This window comes from Podarcis melisellensis, assembly GCF_964234715.1.
Source record: "Podarcis melisellensis genome assembly, chromosome: 9".
NCBI classification, from domain to species: domain Eukaryota; kingdom Metazoa; phylum Chordata; class Lepidosauria; order Squamata; family Lacertidae; genus Podarcis; species Podarcis melisellensis.
In genome coordinates this window covers 37,334,682-37,359,569 of record NC_138541.1, presented here as the reverse complement: position 1 = coordinate 37,359,569, position 24,888 = coordinate 37,334,682, and the positions used below count along the sequence as shown (strand labels likewise).

The 24,888-nt window shown below is 42.0% G+C and overlaps 1 protein-coding gene across 1 annotated transcript in view; it reads right to left on the bottom strand.

The window, feature by feature from the left end:
• The window catches only part of EDNRA (endothelin receptor type A), a 29,309-nt gene extending 15,412 nt beyond the window's left edge, over window positions 1-13,897 (bottom strand). The window contains exons 1-3 of the mRNA XM_081926151.1: window positions 13,519-13,897; window positions 9,310-9,759; window positions 1,029-1,153 (exon numbers count right to left, since the gene is read on the bottom strand). Coding sequence (XP_081782277.1) covers window positions 1,029-1,153; window positions 9,310-9,696 — 512 coding nt within the window. The 5' untranslated portion in view covers window positions 9,697-9,759; window positions 13,519-13,897. The remainder of the gene's footprint in view (window positions 1-1,028; window positions 1,154-9,309; window positions 9,760-13,518) is intronic.
• Between the last annotated feature and the right edge of the window lie 10,991 nt (window positions 13,898-24,888).

Here is a 24,888-nt window from a genome sequence, read left to right as displayed (position 1 = left end):
ACAGTTTTCCCAGGGGAGCAATTACAAACATTTTAAAAACAAAACAAAGAAATTTAACAATAAAATTAAGCAATTTGATAAAACGATAGGACAAGAAACCAGCAGCTGCATCAGAATAATAATAATAAAAAATCAATGCTCTTTGGAAATAACTCAACGGATGATTTTCAGTCCTAAGGAATTTTTTTAAAAAAGCTTATGTCTGGGATACAAAAGGCAGAAGTGTAAGTAGATCAGATGAGAGTGTTCTGTAGAGAGTGTTCTGCAGCTGAGGTGCCACATCTCCCCCAGGTGTCTAATTTCAGAAGGTATGGGGCCCCCCAAACAAGCAAAAAGGAGAGACCAGGCAAGCTGGCAGCAATGAAAAGAAGAAAAAGAGGAGCAGAACCATTGGGGCATCCTCACAGGGCAGGGGTCTTGACAGGGGCCCAACAATGCTGATGCAGGCCTTGGCTAAAAGCTTTGCTCCACTCCTTTGCCAAACATCATCATTATTATTAAATGTATACACTGCCCTTCACCCAAAGATCATATGGCAAGAGGCTGGAGTTGATCAGCCCATTGGGGTCCAATCAAGGGAGAGACCCATACATAGGATTGGTATGGGCATTTGAGCCTCTGGTGCATGCTGCCTTCAGGCAGGACATCTTTGACGCTTGGTTTAAGAAGTCTAGATATCATGTCTTCTTAAAAATGCTTCACTCAATTAAGAGGACCTGATCATTTCCACACTTTGTCTAGAAGCTATTAAGAAAATTATCACATGGGATTACAACACAGGATGAAAGCTTTAACCTTAAAATAAAACCAAGCAGCCACAGTGCAATCCTGTCTACTCAGAAGTAAGTCCTACTGAATTCAATGGCGCTTTCTCCCAGGTACATGGGATTAGCAATCCAGCCTTAATATCATAAGCAGCCATTAGTTCTGTAGCTTTCAAAATCCAGAGTCATTACACTACTTTTTGACTCTCTTCATTCTTGTTCTAGGAGAAATCGTTCATAGAATGAAATTGTAGAACTATTTACCTGTCCACGCTTAGAGCACAGAGGTTAAGGACTGTGATCCCCACTGATGCTTTCTGAAGAAAAGGAAAACAGCTGCAAAGAAACTGCCCAAAAGGAGACATCCCAAAGGGCCACTGACCATGAAGCTAAAGGATGGATAAGAAAAATAATGGGAAATGTTAAATGGCAGTGTAGAAAAAAATGAACACATACCTGAATCTCACCTTGCCTGTCCTCGCAACCAATTAACATTCTCCATATCAAAGTGTATGTTTTTCCAAAGTCATCAGGTGACCCCAGGTTGTCCCAATGAAGAGGGGGATTCACCTACATTTATTGATTTGAAATGTGTATATACTTCTTTTCTATTTAACATTAAGAATTCATCATATAAAAAGTGACATTAAAAACAGCTTAACCGCTTTAAGAGAAACAGTCTAAAATCATGTAAAACTGGGGCACACACAAGTGTGCGCAACAGAGAATGGTTGAATAATCTAGCTGCTCTGTCTTTCACTCTATTAAGTCTTAGCTACTGAAACCCTGTACCACCAATCAGGTGTTCAGGAGTTGGTAGACAGGGAATGATGGAGGGAGTGCAGCCAGCTAAGGAACACAACCTCACTGATTACTTTCAGTCAGCAAGGAAACAGTTTTAAAGCTGGCCTCCGCAAACACACTCAAAGGTTTGATGCTGCATGCTTCACCATAGACAAACTGAAGGAAATGACCCCCCCCCCACACACACATAAACAGTCATCGAGGGCTCTGCTATTAAAAAAAGGCAGGGGGCTTTAAAAAAAAATAGAAGCTCACATCAGCACCTTCAATAATGAAGTGGGGGAAGTGGATTCTAAAGTTATTGTATCCTTAGAGATAAGTGTAAACAGTGATCAAAGCTTACAAAATAAAGGAGCTTAAGTTTTATTGTTTGGAAAGACAGGCAAAGAAGGAATATTTGCATAAGAGGTCTGGGAAAAAATCTGTTGCTGGGGAGGATATGATCAGTTTCTTAATCAAAAGGTGGGAAGAATTGCTCCCAGATGTCAATAGATATGCTTATGCAGGCTAAAAGGATGCAATAGCATTAGAAAACGGAGATGGCATATTACACAGAGCAGTGACAAAGAAGGCAGCACACGTCCTCTTTCTCTTGAACTTCCAGTACTTTGGGATGAAGCTCAAACAGTGCACCTTGGCCTCAATATAACACTCCAATATGGGGCAACATACATTTGTGGCTAAAATGTTTAAAATCTCTCTCTCTCTCTCTCTCTCACACACACACACACACACACTGCATTGATTTGCAGAGTGACATACCATGCTGGGAGGCAATCTTAAATTTGACTGTAATCCCACCATAGATAGATCTGCCGCGAAGGGGCCCCTGCTGGAACAATATGGGCACCACGACTGGCACAGAGAAATACCGTAATTTGAAAGACGCTTGTAGGCTGCAGTTCTAATGAAAAATGGGCCCTCTCAGTCCTGGAATTTAATTTTTATAAAATACAGATAGGGTTACTAATCTCACTATTAAAGAAACATCTGATTTGGCCCTTTTTGACACCAGAGAGCACATAAATTTCTGTAGTCTGTTTTTCCATTCATTCAAGGATAACATCTGATTTAGTCTGCAAACAGATGTCAGATCCTATGCCTTCAAACTCTGTTGGCTTTCTAGATCCATCCAGATGTCACATTTGAATGGTTGGATGTATCAAATACATTTTACAGATGATACATTCTGCAGCCTGTGTGGTTACAGTCATCCTAAACCCTGGTATAGAAGACACTGCCCATGTGTACTAGGCAATATATTTATGCTAGGCTCCCAGCTAATTATAGAAGTGCACCTTCTGGCTCAACCTGCTTTGTTCACTCACTGAGTGGAACCTTGGGAAGGGAAGAAGGGAAGCCTTAACTGAGCTCACTGGATAGCTCAGTTGGTTAGAGCGTGGTGCTGATAATGCCAAGGTTGCAGGTTCGATCCCCATGTGGGACAGCTGAATATTCCAACGTTGCAGGGGTCTGGACTAGGTGAACCTTAGGGTCCCTTCCAACTCTGTGATTCTGTGAATGTGCAGGATTCACAACAGGGCAAGGAGCTCTGTGCTTACAGCTGTACATGTATACACTCTTCTTCTTCCCAAATATTCCTTGAGCAGATGGCAGATACAGGGCCAGTTCAGCTGTACACTCCATGAGTATGCCAAATGGATGCAGAGTTCTCTTGTGAACAGCTCCTTGGGGCCCGGTCTCTTAAAAGCTTCACAAGGGAGGAAGGTTTACTGTTCAGTACTGTCCAGCCTTACTGTGATTTCAAAGCTATTGTCTTTCAAGGCAAATCTGCAGCAAAATGTCTGACAAGAGTGGAATTCTGTCCACATATTTGCATGCTAAAGTCAGAAACTTTTGAAAGATTTCAATACTCTGCTGTGGTAATTCAAGAAAACTAACCAGACAGCCACAACTTCCTGAATATCCCCTCCCTCTAATCTTGCGTTTTCCACGCTCAACCCTGTGAAGCCGTAATAAACAAGACAGAACATTCCATTTGGATGATTTCTAAATGTCACCAAGTGGGCTTCAGTTTACTTGGTGGTATTTATAATTTTTTTTGGCACCGTTCTTGCACTGCTGTATAGAAGACGCTTCTGTGGAAGATGCTTTTAACATCTACGCAAGCATGCTGATTAAAAATGGACCGTAAGATCCAGAGGAGGGAAATCAATTTCCAACCATGCTTTGGAAGGTGCATGCTACTTTTGAACATGGTCAATTAAAGCTTCTGGCTTTGGAACACAGCCACCTTCCAAACTCTGCTGGTATTAAGATGGTATGGATTTAAGGAACATAGGAGTTCTCTTTCTGGACTGAACCACTTAGTCCTGGATTCAGTTCCCAATAATGGCAATCTTGATTCCCTTGGAATATATCACAAAAAATGTAACGACTATGCACCGACCCATTCAGGAGGCTTTTATATGAGGCAGTTACTGGCAATGATCCAACATGGGTGATTTGCGTGGAAGGCATAATAACAGTGTACATTTCGAATGCACAAACCAAATTAGCGGTACATGGTGTGGACCAGGGAGCACATTTCTAGCCATGTGGCAATGGAAACAGGCACATTCAACCAAGGAATTCAACTGGATTTGTAAATGTTTTTGGGCTGGGATCCATATGTCTACTCTACCCCATTGACTAATGATTCTGTCCATGCAACATTACACTTGCGCGTGCGTGCGCGCACACACACACACACACACACACATATTTAGAATGATAGCAAATCCATCCTTCTTCCTGATATGCTTATCAGCTGGTGTAAAAGGTGGACTGTATCTCGTTCTTGGAATCAGTTAAAATATTCCCAAGTGGAATTTCTGGCTGACCAACAATTTGAGAGCTGGAGGAAGTGATCAGAGGAACGTTTCAACAGGAAATGCAAACATCCTAAAAGTGTATATTGCAGACTCTGCAGTGCTACTAGCTATGGCTGTCTTGGCACAGCTTCTGTCCCCACCTGCATTTTGTAGTAGAGGCCAAGCAATTAACATTCTTGCATTTATCCAGTTTCCCATCCCACCCCAGTTGAACAGAACTGTGTAACTACGAACGGGCCATATAACCCTTGCATGGAAGCAGAAATGCTGATTAATGAATTATACATTCATAGTAGCTCACATACTGGCTGGATTAAAGGAACGTGCAAATGTTACATTGAAAGAACAAGCTGATTGAAAGAACAAGCTAATAGTGATGCATAATGGCTGATGCTTGACCGATAGTGGTCTTCCTATATACTAATAGCAGATTAATCAAGTGCTGATCTTTATGTAGCCAAAACAACATCATCTACATACAACTTCCAAAGAGGGGGTTTCAGTAAGCTTGGAGGACCACCAAGGTTTGCAAACGTACAAGCATGCTTTAGGAGGAAAATACTGTTTGGAGTGGGGAATGAAGACACCTCCAAAAACCCCGTTGAGGCACAAGAATAGTCAGTGGTTGTAGAATGCTGAGTATGAAAAAATGGAAAACCATAGAAGTGGGACACAGAATGAAGTATCCTGGAAAAGGGCATGGCTGGCTGAACAAAATTTTGTTTCAGGTTCCACTTGCAGAGCTCTGTTCTGTGCTTTATTTCTTTAGAAGATAAATAGGGCCCACAATTTGTTTTCTTAGATTCCTGTTGTTGTTTTTTTAAAAAAATGTGTATATATACACACATACTCAACTCAACAACTCAACTCAACAACTAGAGAAAATTAAGGCTTGGACATACATGGGCACTATGTGTATGTACATGCAGACAATCTCTGTCTCTCACAACTTGAGAGAAAGTGACAGGGAGTGATCTGTGAGCGATCGGAATGGCTTGTGGTTGAGACCGTGTGGGAGGAAGTCTGGCCCAAACCATTTACAGCTAAATTTTATTCAAAACAAAACCAAAACTTTGTACTAATGCCAGAGCATCCGTCTGTTAGGACTCAATTCATCTTCAAAGAACGCTAAGCAAAAAAAAAATAAAAATGGTTTTATAACCAGATCCATTGGACTGAAGAGAGAAACAATTCTGGAATAATGACAGAAAGATTTTAATCCAGTTTTTAGGAAAGGCAAGTCTGTTTTTCCAACATAAAATCTCAACTAAAATGTGAAAGTTCATAGTTTTTTTTGTTTTTTTTAAAAATGCTTCCCCCACCCAAAGAGTCCTACGTTTAAGAGGCAAGAGGACAGTGATAGAGAACATGCTTCTCCTGCTGAAGCTCCTAGATTTAATTCTTCACAACTCCACTTAAAAACAAAAAAGTCTGCTGGGCTAGAAATATATTTTTTATCTGAATCTTTCAAGAGGTGTTGCTGATGAGAGTAGTCAATACTGGGCTAAATAGGGAAGATATATAAGGCAGCATTACGCATGGGCTGGTTGTTCCTCGCTAACGTGTCAATCTTTCTATTGCTGGACAACTTGCAAAGCAGCTCATAAAATGCATACACCAGCCTCTAAAACTTGAATGCTTTAAGGAGAAAAGGCTCCAAAACACACAGTGAGACTTACTTCCAAATAAACATGTATATGATACTGTGGTAAATTAGGGAAACAGGGGAAGTTGCCTGTACCAAGTCAGACCGTTGGTTCATCAATCTCAATACGGCACTGAGCAGCAGGGCTGCTCCATGAATTCAGGCAGGGGCTTTCAAAGCCCTACTTGGAAAGCCAAGAACTGAACCTGGGCCTCTTCTGCGTGCATCTTTCTTCACAGGGGAGTTGCTCCATCCCTTTGATAATTTTGGTTGCCCTTTTCTGAACTTTTTTCCCAACTCTACAATAGCATTGTATAATTGCATTATTATATTGGCAGTTTTATTTTCAGTTCCCTCATCCCTGCATGCCACATGGGACATTTAGAGCAAGGGTATGAAAGGTTCCTTTTTCTATGGGCAGGAACATGGGTAGGAGAGAAGTGAACCCCACTCCACCCCTCTCCCCTGCTTTACTTTATTGCACTCTGCTGCTTTCAGCAGCTTTCTCTCAGCCCATCTCTGATAACTGGACATAAGCCAGGCAGGGAGGAAATTGCTTAAAGCAATGGAGTGCAGTGAGATAAGGCAAGGAAAGTGTGTGTGTGTGTGTGTGTGTGTGTGTTTTGTTCTCTTAAAGATTGCCACCCTCCCACTCATATACGAATGGATCAGACACATGCATAAAACACATGTGGCTCCCCCTATCACATCTATTTTCGTCCCACAGGCTGGTTCACACAAGCATGCTGACCACACTGTCGAGAGACAATTGGCATGTTTGAACGTGGCATCACACATTACCCAAGCGCACACTGTTTTTCAGTGGAGTCAGTTCACACATTCAATTATCTACTTGTCAGCATGTGTGTATGAGCAGGGCCCTAAGGCTACTACCTCTGATATTCTGCATATGGGGCAAAAGAAACTTAAACAATGGTATACAGTGCCATAACTGTAACATGCCTTTAAAGGCGTTCAAGATGTCACACTCATAACGAAGTTAAAAAAGCCTGGAGATTGATTATTGCCAGGCATCTGCACACCATGTATAGAAACTGTAGTTTCATTACAACTAAAAGCTCACCAAGAACAGGCGCCATATTACACACAGATATAACCATCATTTTGCGATACTAAGAAGGGTGGTAGGAAAACCATTAGGCTCATGAACTTCAGTGAAGACTAAAAGGAGCGGGGAAAGTGGTTTATTCGGGTTTATTATTCTGTCACATAATCCAAAGTGACTAAGACTGATCCCAGCACTCCCTACAGTTTTAAACTTGAGTCATGGCCAACACCACATCATAAATCAGAACTCCAACACATTCATTCTGACAGTCTGGAAGTGTTACTTTGTCTTGCAGAGAATATTCTCATCATGCATCGCTATAGTTTACTTGGCCAAGTCTCTGAAAAAGATACCATGAAATGAATCTCCCAGTGGTGGCGGTATTATTATTATTATTATTATTTATTTCTAAACCACTCTTCATTTATTGTTGTCAGTGGCGTAGCGTGGGTTGTCAGCACCCGGGGCAAGGCAAGTAATTTGTGCCGCCTAACCCGTGGATTTGCGCCCCCTAACCCATGGATTTGCGCCCCCTAACCCTAACCCCCAGATGTTGCGCCCGGTGCGGCCGGCCCCCCCTGCACCCCCCACGCTACGCCACTGATTGTTGTTGTTTTGACCATCATGGTCTTTTCAACCTCAGTGGCACACTATATAGTCTCCCTTATCCGCAGAAATACAATTGATCCCCATCTCGAAAATTTGGCCCAGTATAGCGAGAGGCTAAATCTTCTCCTTATCCCAGTTTTTACATTGCTTTTATACTCTTTACACAAGTGGGAGTATGCTGGTTTTTCCCCTGTGTTATGATAAAGGTGCAGTCACTATGTTCTCATTTAGTGTGGGATCTCATAATAGCCCAGCATAGAAAACAGAGCAGGTTTGCTCTCCACATAGATGTGATGTTTCTTAAATAGGCACCATGCAGGAATTTTATTTATTTGTTGGTGGCATTTCTTCCCCGGTTTTCACCATAAAAGATCAAGGAGGCAGCTTACAATAATTAACTATACTAAATACAATTCCAATCAAAAAGATAAAAAGGCAAAAAACAAACAAACATAAAAATAGCAGATAAAATGAGGAAGTAAAGAGCCATTAAACGCTCAGGAGAACAGGACAGAATTCACAAAGTGCCTAAATGCCAGCAGAGATAGCAAGGGAAGTGTGAGGGCAAATAGCACAAGATCCCAGATTCTGGCTAAAACATCTCTAGATATTTTAACATCTCTAGTTAAAAGGGTCAGGGAACATCTGATGTGGAAGACCTCCACCTCAAATTCTGTAGAGCAGAAGCAGCTAGCCTTCAGTTTGGCAGCCATTTTGTTCTGGCCCAGAACTTTTTTTCAGCCGGAACTCGCTAGAACTCAGTCCAGCACCTCTCAGGTGGGCGCCATTGCCATTCTAAGAGAAAGAGGGAGGTGTTTATGGTGAGCTCCGGCACCTCTTTTTCTAGAAAAACAGCACTGTTCTGGCCCAAGACCAGCTTTGACAGTGACAGCAAAGAGGAAAACAAAATTAAAGCTGGGCAATAGCCCTCTTCAGCTGCTCTGGGAAGATTAGCTGAATAGAGGGGTTGTGTGCCTTGTGTGAGAGAAAGAGAGTAGCATGGCCTCCCTTAGCTAGTCCATCACTGATTTTAAGCACTGGTTTGTTATGTCCACAACTGCATCTGGATCTGGTAAGACAGAGCTGAAAGTCATCCACATAAAGACAGCACTCAACTTCAACACTACAGATGCCATCTCACAAAGGCTTTTAAATAGCACAAGGGAGAAATACAACAGCCAGTGAATACTGTGACACACCTTCTACAATCTGATTGCCAAGTTGGGGCAGGGGGAATGGGATGACCATTAAACAATGCCTCCATCCCCTAATGTGTACAGATGATCAACCACAGAGATCCAGGAGAAATATGCTTCCACTGTCTAGCACTGTCTAGTTTTGGGTAATTTTTATTATCTATGAATGCCTGGAGCTTAGCTGTCAATGCTCACCTGTCCTCCCCAAGCCATTACAGTTAATGGATTACAACAACAAGAAGAACATATTTATATGCTGAAAGGAGTGAGGGGCATCATCTGTCTGGCCCACCCCTTCCTTCGCATCAGTGTTTCAGCTGCCCTCCACAAGTCAGCTTCTGCATACTGTAAAATGAGTGCACAAACTGTAAACATTGCGGTGTTTTACCTTATATATGTTGATAGGGATATCAATGATTATATAGATGAGGTCTCCCAGGGCCAGGCTAGCTATCAGTGCATTGGGGCCATTCCTCATACACTTGTTCTGGTAGATAATCCGCAGCAGGGTTGCATTCCCAACAAGCCCAATGATGAACACTGCACAAGATATTGCTGTATTGATGTATTTGAAAGTGTCCATAATTTTAGGACGTTGTGAACAATAGATATAGGTGCGGTTGGGTTTATGGGTAGGGAAGATCAGCTTAGATTCTGTTTCAGAGGAAGTTGTGACAGGGTTAGTCAGGTTTGACTGGTAGATGTCAGAACCATCAATGATGACAAATCCAGTTATGAGAAGCACCAAGACCATCTCAAAATGAAACGCTTCCATCTTCAAATCTTCTGTATTGGGAAATCTTCTGTATTTCAATAGTAGCTGATGGACTTATTTCACCTACAATAAAAAAGAAGGTAATATTTATGTTGCAATATTGGCAAACTGAAACATTTATTTGTATATTTTCATAGAATTGCAGAGCTGGAAGAAACCACAAGCGTCGTCTAGTCCAACCCTTTGCAATGCAGGAATCTTTTGCCCAAGATGGGGCTCGAAACCCACAACCCTGAGATTAAGAGCCTCACGAACTTTTAATTCTAGACAGAAATCCAAATTAAACTTTTAAATTCATTCATTCATTTGTAAACTTATATCCAGCCATTCTATAAAACTATAAGCAAAGCAGCAAAGAAGGAGCAAGGGCAACAAACGTACAGTAAATTACAATAACGTAAAATAGTATTGAAAGGTATTAAAAAATAAAAAGCAGAAGCAGACAGATCTATCTTAATCGTGCCACCTTTGGATCCAGCTCAATACATTCAGAACTGGGGGGTTGTTTATTATTTAAATGGTTGATTTTAAACAAATGTTTGTGAAGGTAAATTCTGTTCCTTTAAAATCAGTCTCTGTTTATTTACACAACTTCCATTTGCTTTTGTTAAACCCGTCCCATCTTTCCCTAAGCATATTTCTTTGGAAATAAATTGCTTTGATATCAGTAAGGAAAATCCAGACATGTATGATTAGAGATTTTTAGAGAATTTACAGCTATAAAATTAATAGTGTGCATACTGGATGCTGAAAAATGTTTGGTTGTTGGAACATAAGCAAGACTACTTTCCTTAAAATTTTAAATTACTACTACTACATTTTTATTATTATCAGAAATACCCAAGTCTCTTTTCTACAGGGTCAACAATCACCAAAGCAATAAAGCTACTGCAAGCCATAAAGGCTGCTGCAAAGTCCTGATCAGAAGCACGTAAACCAAGTAATTCCCATCCTATGTGTCATGATGCCTCATCTGGGGGGAGTAGTGAAGTGACAGGACTCTCCAGCCTCTGGGAATTTAGGCTTCTAGGAATGACTTTGTTTGTTAATAGAACACCAAGATCTACCAGCTGGAGAATGGTGCAATTGATATAGTCTTCAAATTAAAGACTGTGGAGCCCAGGATTTTCCCCCTGCCCCCGAGAACCAGAACTGAACTGAACTTACAGTCCTCCAACACAAAAAACCCACTCCTGGTTTTACCCACCCCCTCACATACACACCCACTCTCTTCATTTTCTCTGTACAGTACTGCTGTTCTGTTCATGTTATTATTGATGGGCATTGTGGTTTTAATTTTATGACTTTAATGGATTTTTATTATTACTCTGATACTTCTATAGCCCATCCTGAGACTATATGATGAAGGAAGGGAGTATGAGTATGAATAACCACAGCAGTGGCAACATATCCAGCGCGGTGGCGGCGGCAATTTCTTGCTGCCATTGTTAAAAAACTGGGAATCAAAATCTTTGCTAGTCTACTTCAAATCTCGCTGCCACCGCCACCAGTGGGTACGATCTACCAGTAGAACTATAACTGCCTCCGTAACTAACACAGAATATAATATGGAGGGGAGAAGCTCAGCTCAGTGTACAATCCAACCAGGTCACCCACATTTACTTGAAATTGAGTCCCACTGAATTTAGCAGGGCTTACTAACATGTAAACATGCATAGGTTCACTCTCCACTTGGCCTTCATTTCAATAGTCTTTTAATTACCTTTAAAAATATATACCGTATATTAAGAAGCTGGGGGACGTTAAGTGCTAAATTTCGGCTAGACTGTGGCTCAAGACTACACTTTGCACTAATTGTGTTTTTCTTTCACAAACAGCCAGTGTAGGACCCCAATCCAGACCAGGGTCATAGCTGAAATTGCTGGAAATGGCGAGGAGGCAGATTTCATCTCAACATGGAGATAAACTTCCTAATTGTTAACAGCTGTTTGGCAATGGAAAAGGCTGCCTTGGGAGGTGATGATCTCTCATTCACTTGATGGATATGAGTCTGGATAGCTGCTTCTCAGAGATTGTGTAGTTGCATTCTGCACTGCATTCTCACACAGAGCAGGTGGTGGGACTGGATACCTCCCAGGCCCCTTTCAATTCTGTGATTTTATGAAAGTTTTAGGATTTCAATTAGCTCAAGGTGAAACTACATCTATTGACTCATTTTTTTAAAAAAAGACTTCCCCAAATTTACAGTTAGGCAATACTTTTATTGGGACCAACTGGAACGTCCCAAAAGTCGGGCAAGTTTTCAAGTTCTGCAGAACTCTTCACCAGGCAGACTGTACACAAAGCAGGCAGCGAGGAGGAGGAGGACAGGTACAGTGGTACCTCGGGTTACATACACTTCAGGTTACATACGTTTCAGGTTACAGACTCCACTAACCCAGAAATATTACCTCGGGTTAAGAACTTTGCTTCAGGATGACAACAGAAATTGTGCTCCAGCGGCACGGCAGCGGCAGCAGGCCTCATTAGCTAAAGTGGTGCTTCAGGTTAAGAACAGTTTCCGGTTAAGTGCGGACCTCCGGAACAAATTAAGTACTTAACCCGAGGTACCACTGTACTTGTAAGCTGAATGAAACTCACTTCTAAGTAAAAATGGACAGCACTACAGGTCTGGGTATAGTATGGCAAAGGGCACTTTAGATTGTTGCTATTTTGAGGATGAGATTCAATCACATATCAGCAAATGCAGGTTGTGCGATTAAACTGGATTTGGTGCTCTCACACAACAAACTTGATTCCTTTATCTTCTTTTTTAAAACTTTTGCAATAAGGAAAGTGATAGGAAAATGCGCTGAAATATGCAAGATAACAATAACACCAACTTCCTAGCAAACATATTAGAATGAAAGCTCAACAAGTAGCTGACGTTATATAACCCCCTTGTAAGCTTTCTGCAAATCAGAGTTTCTGCAAATCAGAGTATTACTATTGTTATTAAGTGTGTTAGGATCACAGCCTTACTTTTGACATGACTAACACTGACATGTGATACAATCAAGCCTAAACACATCCAACATGGGCCATTGAGTTCAAAGGAACGGAAGTTTCTGCCACAGCATGCGCCCTGAATGGAATACACACACACACACGAGATTTTATGATCTACTCGTGCTAAACTTGGGTTTACTTGGAAGGATTTACGTGGAAATTCTTCCAAGCGATGGCGGTGTCCGCTGATAGCAGACGGGACCCGGGATCCCACACCTGCAGGTGAGAAAGCAGCAGGGAGCGTAGGAGCCAACTCCTAGGGGTTGAGGTCCCTTCGCCCCCCCCCAAAAAAAAAATATTTGAGGGAACTGGATCCCCTCCAAAAGAAGTTGATGAGCACTAGCATTCAAATAGTGTGATCATGTGATCGACTATGCGGAGCGGGGCTTACCTGCCCCCCCCCCCATATTTTATTCCAGTTGGCACCCTTGGCAGGGAGCGATGTTTAAAAAAGAAAAGCGGCAGGAGGGAGAAGGGTTCAGCAGCAGCAGCCCCCTCCCCTTTTCCGTGTCTGTTCCTCCAGCAAAGCAGCAGCTTCACATTATGGCTGGTTGCAAAGACCCAGCACTTGCTTGTGTAGGGGAGCTTTCCCCTACAAATAGAAAAAGAGAGAGGGCGCGCACACGAGAAAGGAGGGAGCGCAATAGACGAGCACCGCTTGCTTCCTACCCCCAAGAACCAGAGGCCAACTCTCATCCCTCCTCCCCGTCCCCGGACGCCGGGTTTTCCAAGCTCCCTTCTTCCCTCGCAGAGAGAGACAACAGAAAAGTACAGTATCCCCGACGATCAGCCACGCGGCGTCGGTCCACCCACCGTTTTGTCCCGCGGAATCTGCGCGCCCGCGACGTCTGGCGTGGCTCCCGCCCGGGAGAAGAAGGACGAGGCGAGGAACACGCCGCCGCCGCCGCGAGTCCAGCGGGGCGCATGGGAAGCTCTTTGCAAGAGCCGCGCAGCGAAAGTTGGAAGGAAGCTGCTCCCTGGCTGCTTTCCCTCTCTGAGATCCCTTTCCTAGCGAAGGCTTCCTAAATCCTCCAGGCTCCGTCTGGTTGGGTGGGATTCCGACTCTCCACCTCCGGGCAGAGGGAAGTCGGATCAGCCCCCTCCTTTACCCAACCCCCCGTTTCCGAGGAGGGGGAACGACTCTCTCTCTCTCTCTCTCTCTCTCTCTCTCTCTCTCTCTCTCTCTCTCTCTCTCTCTCTCTCTCTCTCTTGCAATGTTCAGAAGAAGAGCATGCAACCTCAAAGACAGCCTCCTCCGCCCCCAGCAAAATAAAAGGAAAAAAATGAGTGGGGGGAACGCGAAGGGTCGTGTTTTTTTTAAGCAGTTCCTCCCTGGATAGGAGGAGGGGCTGGGGCTGCTTCTCTTGAGAAACCAGGATGAGGCATCCCACCACTTTAGGGATCTGCCCATGAGGAAAGCTTGGGAGCTGCGAATGCTCCCAAGGGTGGGCTTCACTGAAACAAAAGTGGGCCGCAAATGCCTAAAAATAAAAAAGCAAGGAGTGGATCCTGAGTGGGAAAGGGATAGGTACCAGGAAATAGAGGGGATTGGTTCCCTCCAACCGACCTTTTTATAAATACAAGTGTTCATAGTTGTACTTCTTTAGTTATGTTTCAAGGTCTGTGGGGCTCCCTGCCACAGCAGTTCTGCAATGTGACCTTCCTTCGCAGCCCCCCTTTCCCCAAGAATGCTTTTAAAGCCTAGTACTGTAGCTTTCAGTAATAAGACTTAGGTATCAGATTGACACCCACACCGGAGGGGCAGCAGGAACTATTAACAAAGACCATTCATTAAAGGTTACGTTTTGTTGATTAAGGGAACACTGAAATTTACTTTGGGGTCCAACATGTGCTTGACAAACCCTTTCTAAGGACTCAAGAGCCTCTGACACCAACCACTAAGTGGATTTTACCTCAGGCCAAATTCCCTAAACTGCCACCTCGACCAAATTTATTCATGCTACAATGTGGTCCAGCTACTCCGTAGAATCTGCCTTTGATGCCAAAGCTCTCCCAGTTGTACTAAGATGATTTTAAAAACTTGCTCATGTTACCTTGCTGTAAGACTTTTACACAGGGCAGCCTCCTAGCCGAACACAGTCGCCAGCTTCCTTCTTCTGACTTCACCAGGAATTAAAGTCACACCAAGGATCAGGGCTACCAACTTGAATAAAATATTGGGAGGGGGCAGGTAAGCCCTGCACCATGTAATTGATTACATGACACAGTGCAAGTACGCCATTTGAATGACAATGCTCATCAACCAGGCAGGGGTCCCCTCAAGTATTTTATGGGGGGGAGGGAGCGAAGCCCCTAGTTGGCTCCTGTATCACCCATTTTCCCAAGTGACATTATGCTAACACAGTTGACTGCCCAGTGACTAGACTCTCCAGCCAATCAGAATCCGTTGTTTCCCATACCAGCCAACATGAATTTACCTGATCCAGGCCCTGCCTATGAATACAAAAAGCAATACTGTGATCTAAAAGAGATAGACCACATTAACAGGGACAACAAGTGATGGGGAATAGCAATACAAGACCTTGAGAAACTGGAAGGATGACCCTGGAAGTAGAACGATGTTTTGTTTGCATGTTTTTGGTGCCTGAGTCACCCTTCATAAGAATGATCCTGTAGAATCTTCTGCATTCATTTTCTAATCTGAAGAGCTCTCAGAAACGTTTTCACTAAAATGAGTTGGGAGAGGAATGGCACCCTCCACCACTACCTCTGTTGATTGTTCACTTCTTTCAACTTCTTACATTGTCAGCCATCATAATGGCCGATGGTGCTCAGTCAGCAACCTCAGTGTTTTCAGGAAATGTCCAGAGGCCATTTGTTCTCTGAGGCAGTACTGAGGATGGGTATGCACTAGATCAGGGACCCCCAAACTTGGCCCTCCAGATGTTTTGGGACTACAATTCCCAGCATTCCTGACCACTGGTCCTGTTATCTAGGGATGATGGGAGTTGTAGCCCTGAAACATCTGGAGGGCCGAGTCTGGGGGTGCCTGCACTAGATGCTCCATAAATAAAAATGGGTATATGTTCTTTGAAGGACTTGGTTTATACATCACATTGTACTTCCTTAAAGAGAAATGGGGGGAGGGGGGACATTTCAAGTTCCTCATAAACCGCTTCCTTAATCCATCTCTAAATGAAAATAAATCTTCAGTAGGTCATACATAACATGGAAAGTTAACAATCCTGTTTCTGTTGGTTGGGGTTGCAGTGTAAATTATGTTACAAATCTGCTGAAGGATAGATGTATTCTAATATTTTTCTCACGATGAAATTTGAGCTGTCCTTCTTTCTTCCAAGGGATAGATTTTTCCCAAGCCATTAATGAAACTATCATCTTGGAACTTCTATAGAGTGCAAATAATAAATGTGGAATTAGGAAAGCAAGGGAAAGTGTACAGCCTCTCTGCATAAGGCCTGTCTGTGGTGCCTGAAATATATATTGTCTTTTTGTCCACGTGGAATGCTCAGAGATGAGTAATGTAGTTTAGTTCAAAAACAAAACACGACTTTTTTCCAAGCCATGAATTGGAATTTTCCAACAATTTAGTGACATACGTTAATTCTGAGTTGTTAAAATGTGACCAAACATGTCACCTGTAATGGTTCTAGGGGTTGCTCGTGCGTAAGTTGCTGCCACTCCTGGCTAGGTTACCTGGTTGAACCCTTTCTGTCTGGACAGCCTCACACCCGTGGCTGCCTCAGTCGCTGGCAGAATCCGTCAGTGGGCGTTTCTTGAACTTCTTCCAGCAAAGAAGTTCTTTGACGCCAAGTCTCCTCCTACTCTCCCTGTGCGGAAGTCTTCTGCGCAGGGAGGGTGTGGGCAGCGGAGTACCCGTGCTCTCCCTGCTGGTCTCCGGCGATGAGTCCTGGAGCCTCCTCTCTGATTCCCCCATCTGCCCCCCTTCTCCACCGGTGTTACGCTGATTTCCTTCCCCAGCAGATGGGCTGCCTCTCTCCCTACTGGGACCCTCTCCGGCATCCCTCTGGAGCCTTTCCCCCGCCTCTGGCTCCGATGGCAGTTTCCTGACATCACCCATCAATAGTTGTGTAAACAACACAATATTTGCGAGTGATTGATGTTAATAGTTTTCACACACAATAAATGCCTTTTGAAATTCTATTTATTTATTCAAAATATTTATAGACTGGTTCTCCAAGGCTTCCCATAGGCATCCACTTGGCCATTATGAGAACTGGATGCTAGACTGGATCACTGGCTTGATCTTGCACAGCTAATCGTATGGTCTTAAAACACTGTTTCACAGCAACAAAAGGACAGTTGTGATTAAATATAAAGTGAGGATAGCAGTATGTGGATGGAATAGCTTGTTAAGCAATTTTCCACATTAGCACTGTCCTTCAACTGGTTAAAAACAGGCCGCCTGAAATAAAGAAATAAAAAAGGTATTGTAAAACATTTTCCATGGTTTGTGCCTGATTTTTTTTTAAAAAAGGATATTATAAAACATTTTCATAGTTTGTGCTGTGTCAGAGAAGAAGTGAGTCACGAACCACACAAAAGTCATTTTACAATTGCCTTATGAATTTAATTGGGGCTTTAATTGAATTGCCTAGAAGCATGTGGCTTGTGGATTGCAGCAGGAGAGAAAGGAAAGAGGGGGCTATATTTTAGCCTTCACTTTAACTGATGTGAGGGGGCAGCAAACAGAAGCTTAGGCAAAATACATCGCAGAATTTCACATGTGCCAAGTGATGTACTAGTCTGATTACCATTAAGATGGACCAGCAGTTGCCATATCTGGCTTCAGCTCCAACCATCTGTTGCTGACATGGTGCTATAAGTGCTGCTGATACTTTTTTAACTGCTGTCATTTTTGCTGCTGGTTGTGCTGAAGCTCCACATATATTTTCCTTAAACTGCTCATTCACTTGAAGGCCCCAGGATATGGTCTAAAGAAGGGATGGGGAACCTGTGCCCCTTCAGGTGTTGTTGGACCAAAACTGCCATCAACCACAGCCACCATGGCTAATGGCTGGGGGTGATGGGAGTTGTAGTCTAACAGCATCTGGAGGGCCACAGCTTCCCTGCCTCTGACCATAATGGTTTGTTGAAACTTGAAAGCATGCTTTCACTATCTATGAGACAGGGAGATAAAATTTGCTTCAATTAATAACATCTTAATTCCTTGGTGTCAAAGAGTTGGTGGGGTGGGGGAGCAACCATCTGGGCAGAAGACACTGTTATTTTTATTGCTTCCTCTACATATTTTTTCCCCCACTCAGCTTTTGTTGGCAGATCATAGTTTATATTCTGGCATGGGTTTTAAAGTGAATTCCATGTGGTATACACTTTTTATTTTCAGCGATCAAAGACTGGAGTGTAGAAATCTGATGCTGATTCTTGTTACCGCTCATTTCCATGTAGCCAATTGTTAAGGTAACCCACACAAGTACTTATAGCTTAAAGTCTCTTCTTTGTCGTATGAGCTAACATAAGACAATCTACGGTCCATCTAGCTCAGTATTGTTTAAACTGACTGGTAGCAGCTCTCCAGGTTGAACTGTCCATTTCCTACCTGCGAGATGCTAGTTACAAATCTCTCTTTTGGACATGCATATGTGATCACTAGGGAAGAAAGGACCTGTCCATTTTGGTTCTCTCGGTTTCTTATTTTCGCAAACCTAAATTCACTTCTCCCCATTTTACAGCAATTTACAATTTTTAACTCAAATTTATCTTAAGCACATTTTTTAATATGGAGTTTTGAGCAACGTGTGCATTGTTGCAAGCAATTTCCCCTTAGAATGCATTTTGGTATGCTATTTTCACTAATACCTTCATTTTTATGCACACTTTCCCCTAATATGTGCATTTTGCAAACAAAGGTGGTTGGGGAACTACACTGCAAAAATTCAGATAAGCTGCAATAGTTGAAGGACAGCTGGAGTTTTAGTTCACCTATTGTTTCAGAAAACGTGTGTTTGATAGATTAAAATAAAGCAGAAGAAATGTAAAATCAAAGCTGCTTCTGTGTGTCTGTCACCTTGCAGAGGAGTCCCCTTTCAGAACACACAGGGGGAAGTAATTCCCCCCCCCACTTCCAAATACATTCTGAAATCCAAGTCACGTGGAACCCATCATATGGGTTTACAAGGGTTGCTTTCCTCCTGTTGTCCCATACACACACAAGGCAAATAATCTCCTCTAGCCATGAGTTAGTAACCTTGAACCAAGCAGCCATTATCTCTCAGCCTATCATATCCTACAGGGTTGTGGGCGGGAAGAAGAGAATCGTATATACTATCCTGAAGTCCTTGGAGGAAGTACAGTATGAACAAAACCAAATATTAACAGGAGACGCCAACCCCTGATTTCTACAAAACAAAAAAGTTATTTTAACCAACCACATTTATAAATGAAAAGTGGGGAACGGGAAGAATCTCTTTCCCTTGGTTACTTAAAAAAAAACAAAAACAAAGAAACCTTGGGGAAAATGAATTATAAAATGGTAAGAAACATTTTGTGTCACATGCTGGAACAGACCCCTCTCTCCTCGATGTTGTCTTGATGTTGTCTTCTTCTCCTCCCCCTCATCATAAGGATTTTCATCTTTCATGACCAGGGTTGGCATGCTTCGCAGAACATTGCCCAAAATATAGATATACTGAATTGACATCAAATATTTATAACATTGGGAAAATAGCTTTGTTTTCTCAGAAATGCAAAATGACCACACACACACACACACACACACACACACACACAACAACAGCCTTACGATTGCTATTCTTAGGATATGTTCTACAACTGGCTCCTGGCATGAACTGATGGAAAAAGTCAAAACCTCTTTATTCAATAGTGAGCTGGTCGTCTTGAGAAAAAGAAAACATTTGAAGAGCAGAAAAGGTCTTTTCCAAACCAATTATTCCAACGTGGGTTTTTTAAGATGCATAAAAAGAGCCTTCCTGTACCAGACCAAAGGCCTGCAGCATCCTGTTCTCACACTGTGAACCAGATGCCAAAGGGCGGAGGCAAGCAGGACCTGAATGAAATAACATTCTCCTCCTCAGGATGCTCAGCAGCTAGTATTCAGGGGCACACTAGAATGACTAATGGTCGCCATTAGTCTTATCCTCCAGGAATTTCTCTATAAAAGCTTGTCTTCCTTGCTTCCAAGCTTGATCAACTCATGCCTGGCTATAACTGAAGACTGTTGGGTGAACAGAAGTAGTCTTTTTAAAGTATCAACCTTCCTGCACATTAAGATTAGTGAAGGACCCTCTCCTGGTGGGTGCTGCCTTAAATGAGGCATTTTCTCATGTAGGAAATGCATTGCTCTGCAAACCCCTGGATTGTGTGCTTTCCTCCATTGGTTTTTACAGGGAGGCATGCTGCAACAGAAGCAAAAGCAGAAAGCTGTGTGCGCAAGCATGCATGTGGAGTCAGAGAAAGAGTGACTGGGAAAGTTCTGAGAAGATGGCTGTTATGAACATGTTTTGAGGCCGGGCTGTCCATGCAAAGTGCCCTCTTCTTATGCAAAGTGTCATTTCTCCACAATTTGCATCGTGTAAGTACTTTCTGTGACATGAGACAAAAGAGAAATAGCCTCATGCCATGCACCCTGTCATTAGTGCCGGATTTACGTATAAGCTAAACAAGCTATAGCTTAGGACCCCACTTTCTTGGGGCCCCCCAAAAATTAAAGGAAAAAACAACTGGATGTACATTTCCAAAATATAAGATAAAAAATAAACAAAATAAAACCTACATACAGCGAGTGTTTTGTGTTGTGTAGGCTCCTATGATGTACATATTTTTTTATATGCAAATGGCTTTAGATACCTATTAGGTCCATAAATTACCATATAGCATATATTCAACACAAAAAACAGTGACAATTTGTTGTTGACAAAGGACAGCTGGACATATAAAGGGCTCCATTACCTTCAGTAGCTATGGGCCTCATCAAACCTAAATCCAGGCCTACCTGTCATATACATAAAGGGCTCCCTGGCATGGGTTTATAGTCTGTGGAGGGGGCGGGGAATGGTGGTGTTGTGTACAGAGTTAGCTAGACTCTTCCTGCTTCACAGCATGTTTTGACTCCCTATTGAGTGTAACTTACACCACCTCTTTTTCCAGAATAATGTTACATCACCAGAAGTGTCAGGAGGCAAGTCCAAGAGAGTACAGGATTCAGACTAACCCTGCTCTTCCCCTGATACACTCTTGATCATGCCCATTTCTACCACTCTTGTGCTGGTGAAATGGGACAGTAGCAGGAATTCACTGACAAAACGTTCCGTCAGGGTATCTCTGATCTCAGTGTCAAGATCTTGGCAGCAGCATAGCTCCAAGACCCAACCAGCACAGGCTTTCTTACACTAAATCCTAAAGCTCTTCAGGCAGTGTAATTAATTTTTTAAAAATTAATTGCGGCCATTTAAATTAATTTAAACATTTCAAAACAGATAACAGAACAAATTGTTTTCTACTGCTCCAGATGGCAGAATCCAAACAAATTGACTCAAATTCCCAGAAAGGGGATTTCCACTTCGCAGTTGGAATAACTTCCTGATGGTACCAAGCTGTTAGACAGTGGAACAGACTTTCCTCAGGTGGTGGGGATAGTGGACTCTAGCTCCATTAAATTTTCATCAGCAGCTTTCCTGATATTGTATAACATGTATATTATGTGATGTGTAAATGGAAACTGGAAAATTGAGAAAATGAAATTTGTACAGCCCTACAGAAACCAATATGAAGCACATGGCTTCATAAGGTGATTTAAGATAGTGGCCATATAGCTTGGAGAATAAAAATTTATGTTTGGAACTCCATTGTCCAGGACAGAGTAGCCTTTTTAGTAATGCCCACAACAGATGTCATATAACCAGCCTGAATTACCTATGTGGTTTCACTTTATAAGGTTTAAAGCAATGGCAATAGAGGCGTGCTACATTTTGATTCAAGCTTTCCAATCCTGTATCAGAAAAGTTTGCCTCTTCCTGTTAAATTTCACATTAATTGTGCACTTTCTGTCTGATTTCATGTGTCTGGACTGGTGGAGAGAATTGCATATTCCAGGAACTTGGAGAAGGAGGATAACAGTCACACTCTCCCTGGAGATTATCATTGCATTTTCTTGTCATTCGTTACCAGTTCAAGCTTGTGGTTTTTGTAAAAAGCAGCGTGTCCCACAGGACCAACCAAGTTTCAAGAAAGACTCACAGTCTTAAGGGTTATGTAATTTGCTTTTAAGATTAACACTTAAGCAGGTCTGAAACTGTATCTGTCTTCAGACTTCCAATTTTACGCCCTCATCCAAAACACATTTAGTTGAAGGAAGTTCTCATGGAACTTATTTCAAAGTAGTTGTCCTTAGAGCCAAATAACACAAAACAAATACGTTTAAACGTATCTCTCTCTCAAAAATACAATATCCACTGGAAGCCCTGATCAGGACCATAATGAACAGTGAGCAGCAGCCACCCCCACACTATTTTCCTGGTTAAAATCAAACACACACACCCCAGCGCAGCAAAAGTATATGAATGTTCATTTTCTTGCTGGGAAAAATAAAAGCAACACATACACAATTTTTATTGGGATAAAGATACAGAGAAAAAGGTTAACTCCATCCCTCTGCTGTGATCTCAGTCCTGATTGTCCTCTCTTACATTAACTGTTTTTTGATTGGGTAAATTAAAATGAAAGAAAAGTGTTTACGTATCTGCATTGTGATATATAGTTCAACATTTTGGATTGGTGTGCTAGAGAAATACAAAACAGACCACAACTCTGATGAATATAATACATATTAAAAGTTGGCTGTGTTGTTTGACCTTTGGGCCTGCTTATTGCTACAGATGTATGGCATGAGTAGTGCAATATCTTTATCCTTAAATTCTCAGACAAAACATAAGCGTTCCAGTCTTCTTGGCTGAATTGTGCTCTGATTAATTTTTTTTTTTACTTTTTCATCCAGCAGGCACGTATATGTGTTAAATGAACAAAGTCATAACTCTACACAGACCTTTGCATTTCTCACTGATTTTGTTAATTTCTTACCTAGATAGACTTGCCATAGCTGTCATAGTACCCAGAATTCAAAACTTACATCCCAGATAAGTTGCATTTTTCGATTGCAAAATCTGCCACCTTTAGTTCTGTTTTTTATCCTAGGCTCCGTAAACCTATCTATGTTTACTTGGAATGAAATATTCCAGTAAGTCAGGTGGTGCTTGTCTCTGTGAGACAAATGCTATTTGGATTACGATAACATACTCTACGTGGGGCTGCCTATGAAAAGTTCTCAGAAAATTCAACTGGCTCAAAGAGCTGCAGCCAGATTGTTGAATGGGGCTGGTTATAGGGAGCATACAACTTCCTTGTTACAACAGCTCCATTGGCTACCATTTTGTTTCCAGGCACAATTCAAAGTGCTGGTTATAATCTATAAAGCCCTATATGGCTTAGGTCCAGGCTATATGAAAGACTGCATTCACTCATACAAACCTGACCAGGCTTTGAGATCTTCGGGGAAGATCTTGGTTCTCCAGCCCTCACAGGTACGCTTGGTGGGGATGTGGAAAATGGCCTTCTCAAGTGGCTGTTCCCAGACTTCGGAACTCCCTTCCTAGAGAAGTTGGGCTGGTCCTTCCTTCGTGGCTTTCTGCTGGCAGGTGAAGACCTTTTTATTCCAACAGGCCTTTAGAAACTAACTTTTTAAAGGAAAAGGCTGGTATTGTTAAGTTTTATTGTTATGACCTGTATTTTTAATAATTTTAAAAAATATTGTTTAAATTCTATTGGTGCTTAATTACTTTTTAATGGTTATCTTTCCTATGTTTTTAGCTTTTTCTATTTTATCTGTGCTTTTGTATATTTATCTGTAAGCAGTCTTGATTCCCAATCTGGCAAAAAGGTGGAATAATAATAATGCTCTTCAACCCTCCAAAATTCACCTCCTCACACACATACACATAGTAAGCTTGGGAAGAATCGTTCTATTGTCACCATGTCTTGTCTTCATTCTTATTTTACATGTTTCCTTACATTAGATCAGTAGAACAACACTGGAATGGATTTAAATGCATTTCAGGATTTTGATACTTCTCCTAAGCACATCCAGTCATTCCTTTTACTTGACAATGACCTGGATTTCCTTCTCATGGGGGAAGCTCTCAAGCTTTGCAATTTGTATTTGTATATTTATTTGAATCCAGACGTGTTTTCCCACAGTGTTTTGAGCCCAACCATGACCTGGCCCTGGACACTTTCCTAGCCATTTCACAGCTCCTTTGCAGAAGTTTTGGTTAGTTTTAAAAACCAAGCATAGGTCGGGGGGGGGTTATTTTATTCAGAATAGTTTGCATGGATTAACTTGATCATAAGTTTATGAACTCTCATATGCATAAATGAGTTCAATAATGTTCTATAATGAACAGACTACTGGTGTCAGTGTGAACAATCCACCTTTATTTAAAAATAGGAAGTTTGATTTGCTTTGCCCAGCTACAGGCTGCAGTTCAAACTCATGTCAAATGAAGCTTTCTCTCCTTTACACTTGTAAACTGTACATATGATGGTCTGGAATGAGAATAAACATGCCTTTACCCTCCTCTATGCTGGCTCATGACCCTTTCCCTTGTGCCTGTATTAAGAAAGCTAGATTTTAATAGGACAAGTATTTTTTAAAAGACAAATAAAGAGTAACAACAAATAATGTTATCATTCAGGATGTGAACACACTTCTGGGAAGTATATAGCTTTGAGTGGCCAGAAATTATTACTACTTTTAATGTCCCCATTAAATGTTGACTACAATGGATATACTCTGCTTTTTGTCATACATGTTGAGACAATCTACCCAAAGTGACTAAGTGGTTGGGGCTTATGATATCCTTCAGCAGGCTCATTTAATCTTAGTCAGGCTGCTTTAAATAAAGAAGGTTGTCTGTGGTTTTGTGTTATTAGTCACCTGCGATATCCCACCAACAGACATACATGCAGACTCAGTGGGAGGATGAGGAAGTCCAGCTTTGGTTCAGAGAGGCTAAAAGTTCTGCCATCTTCGACATTAACAGAGTATCTTCTCTTTTTTTACAGAGCATTTGTACTTTAAAGGATGTCCCAAGAATTCTTGACCACAGGCTGCTATAAATCTTATCTCGTCCCTTATGCACTGTCCTTATG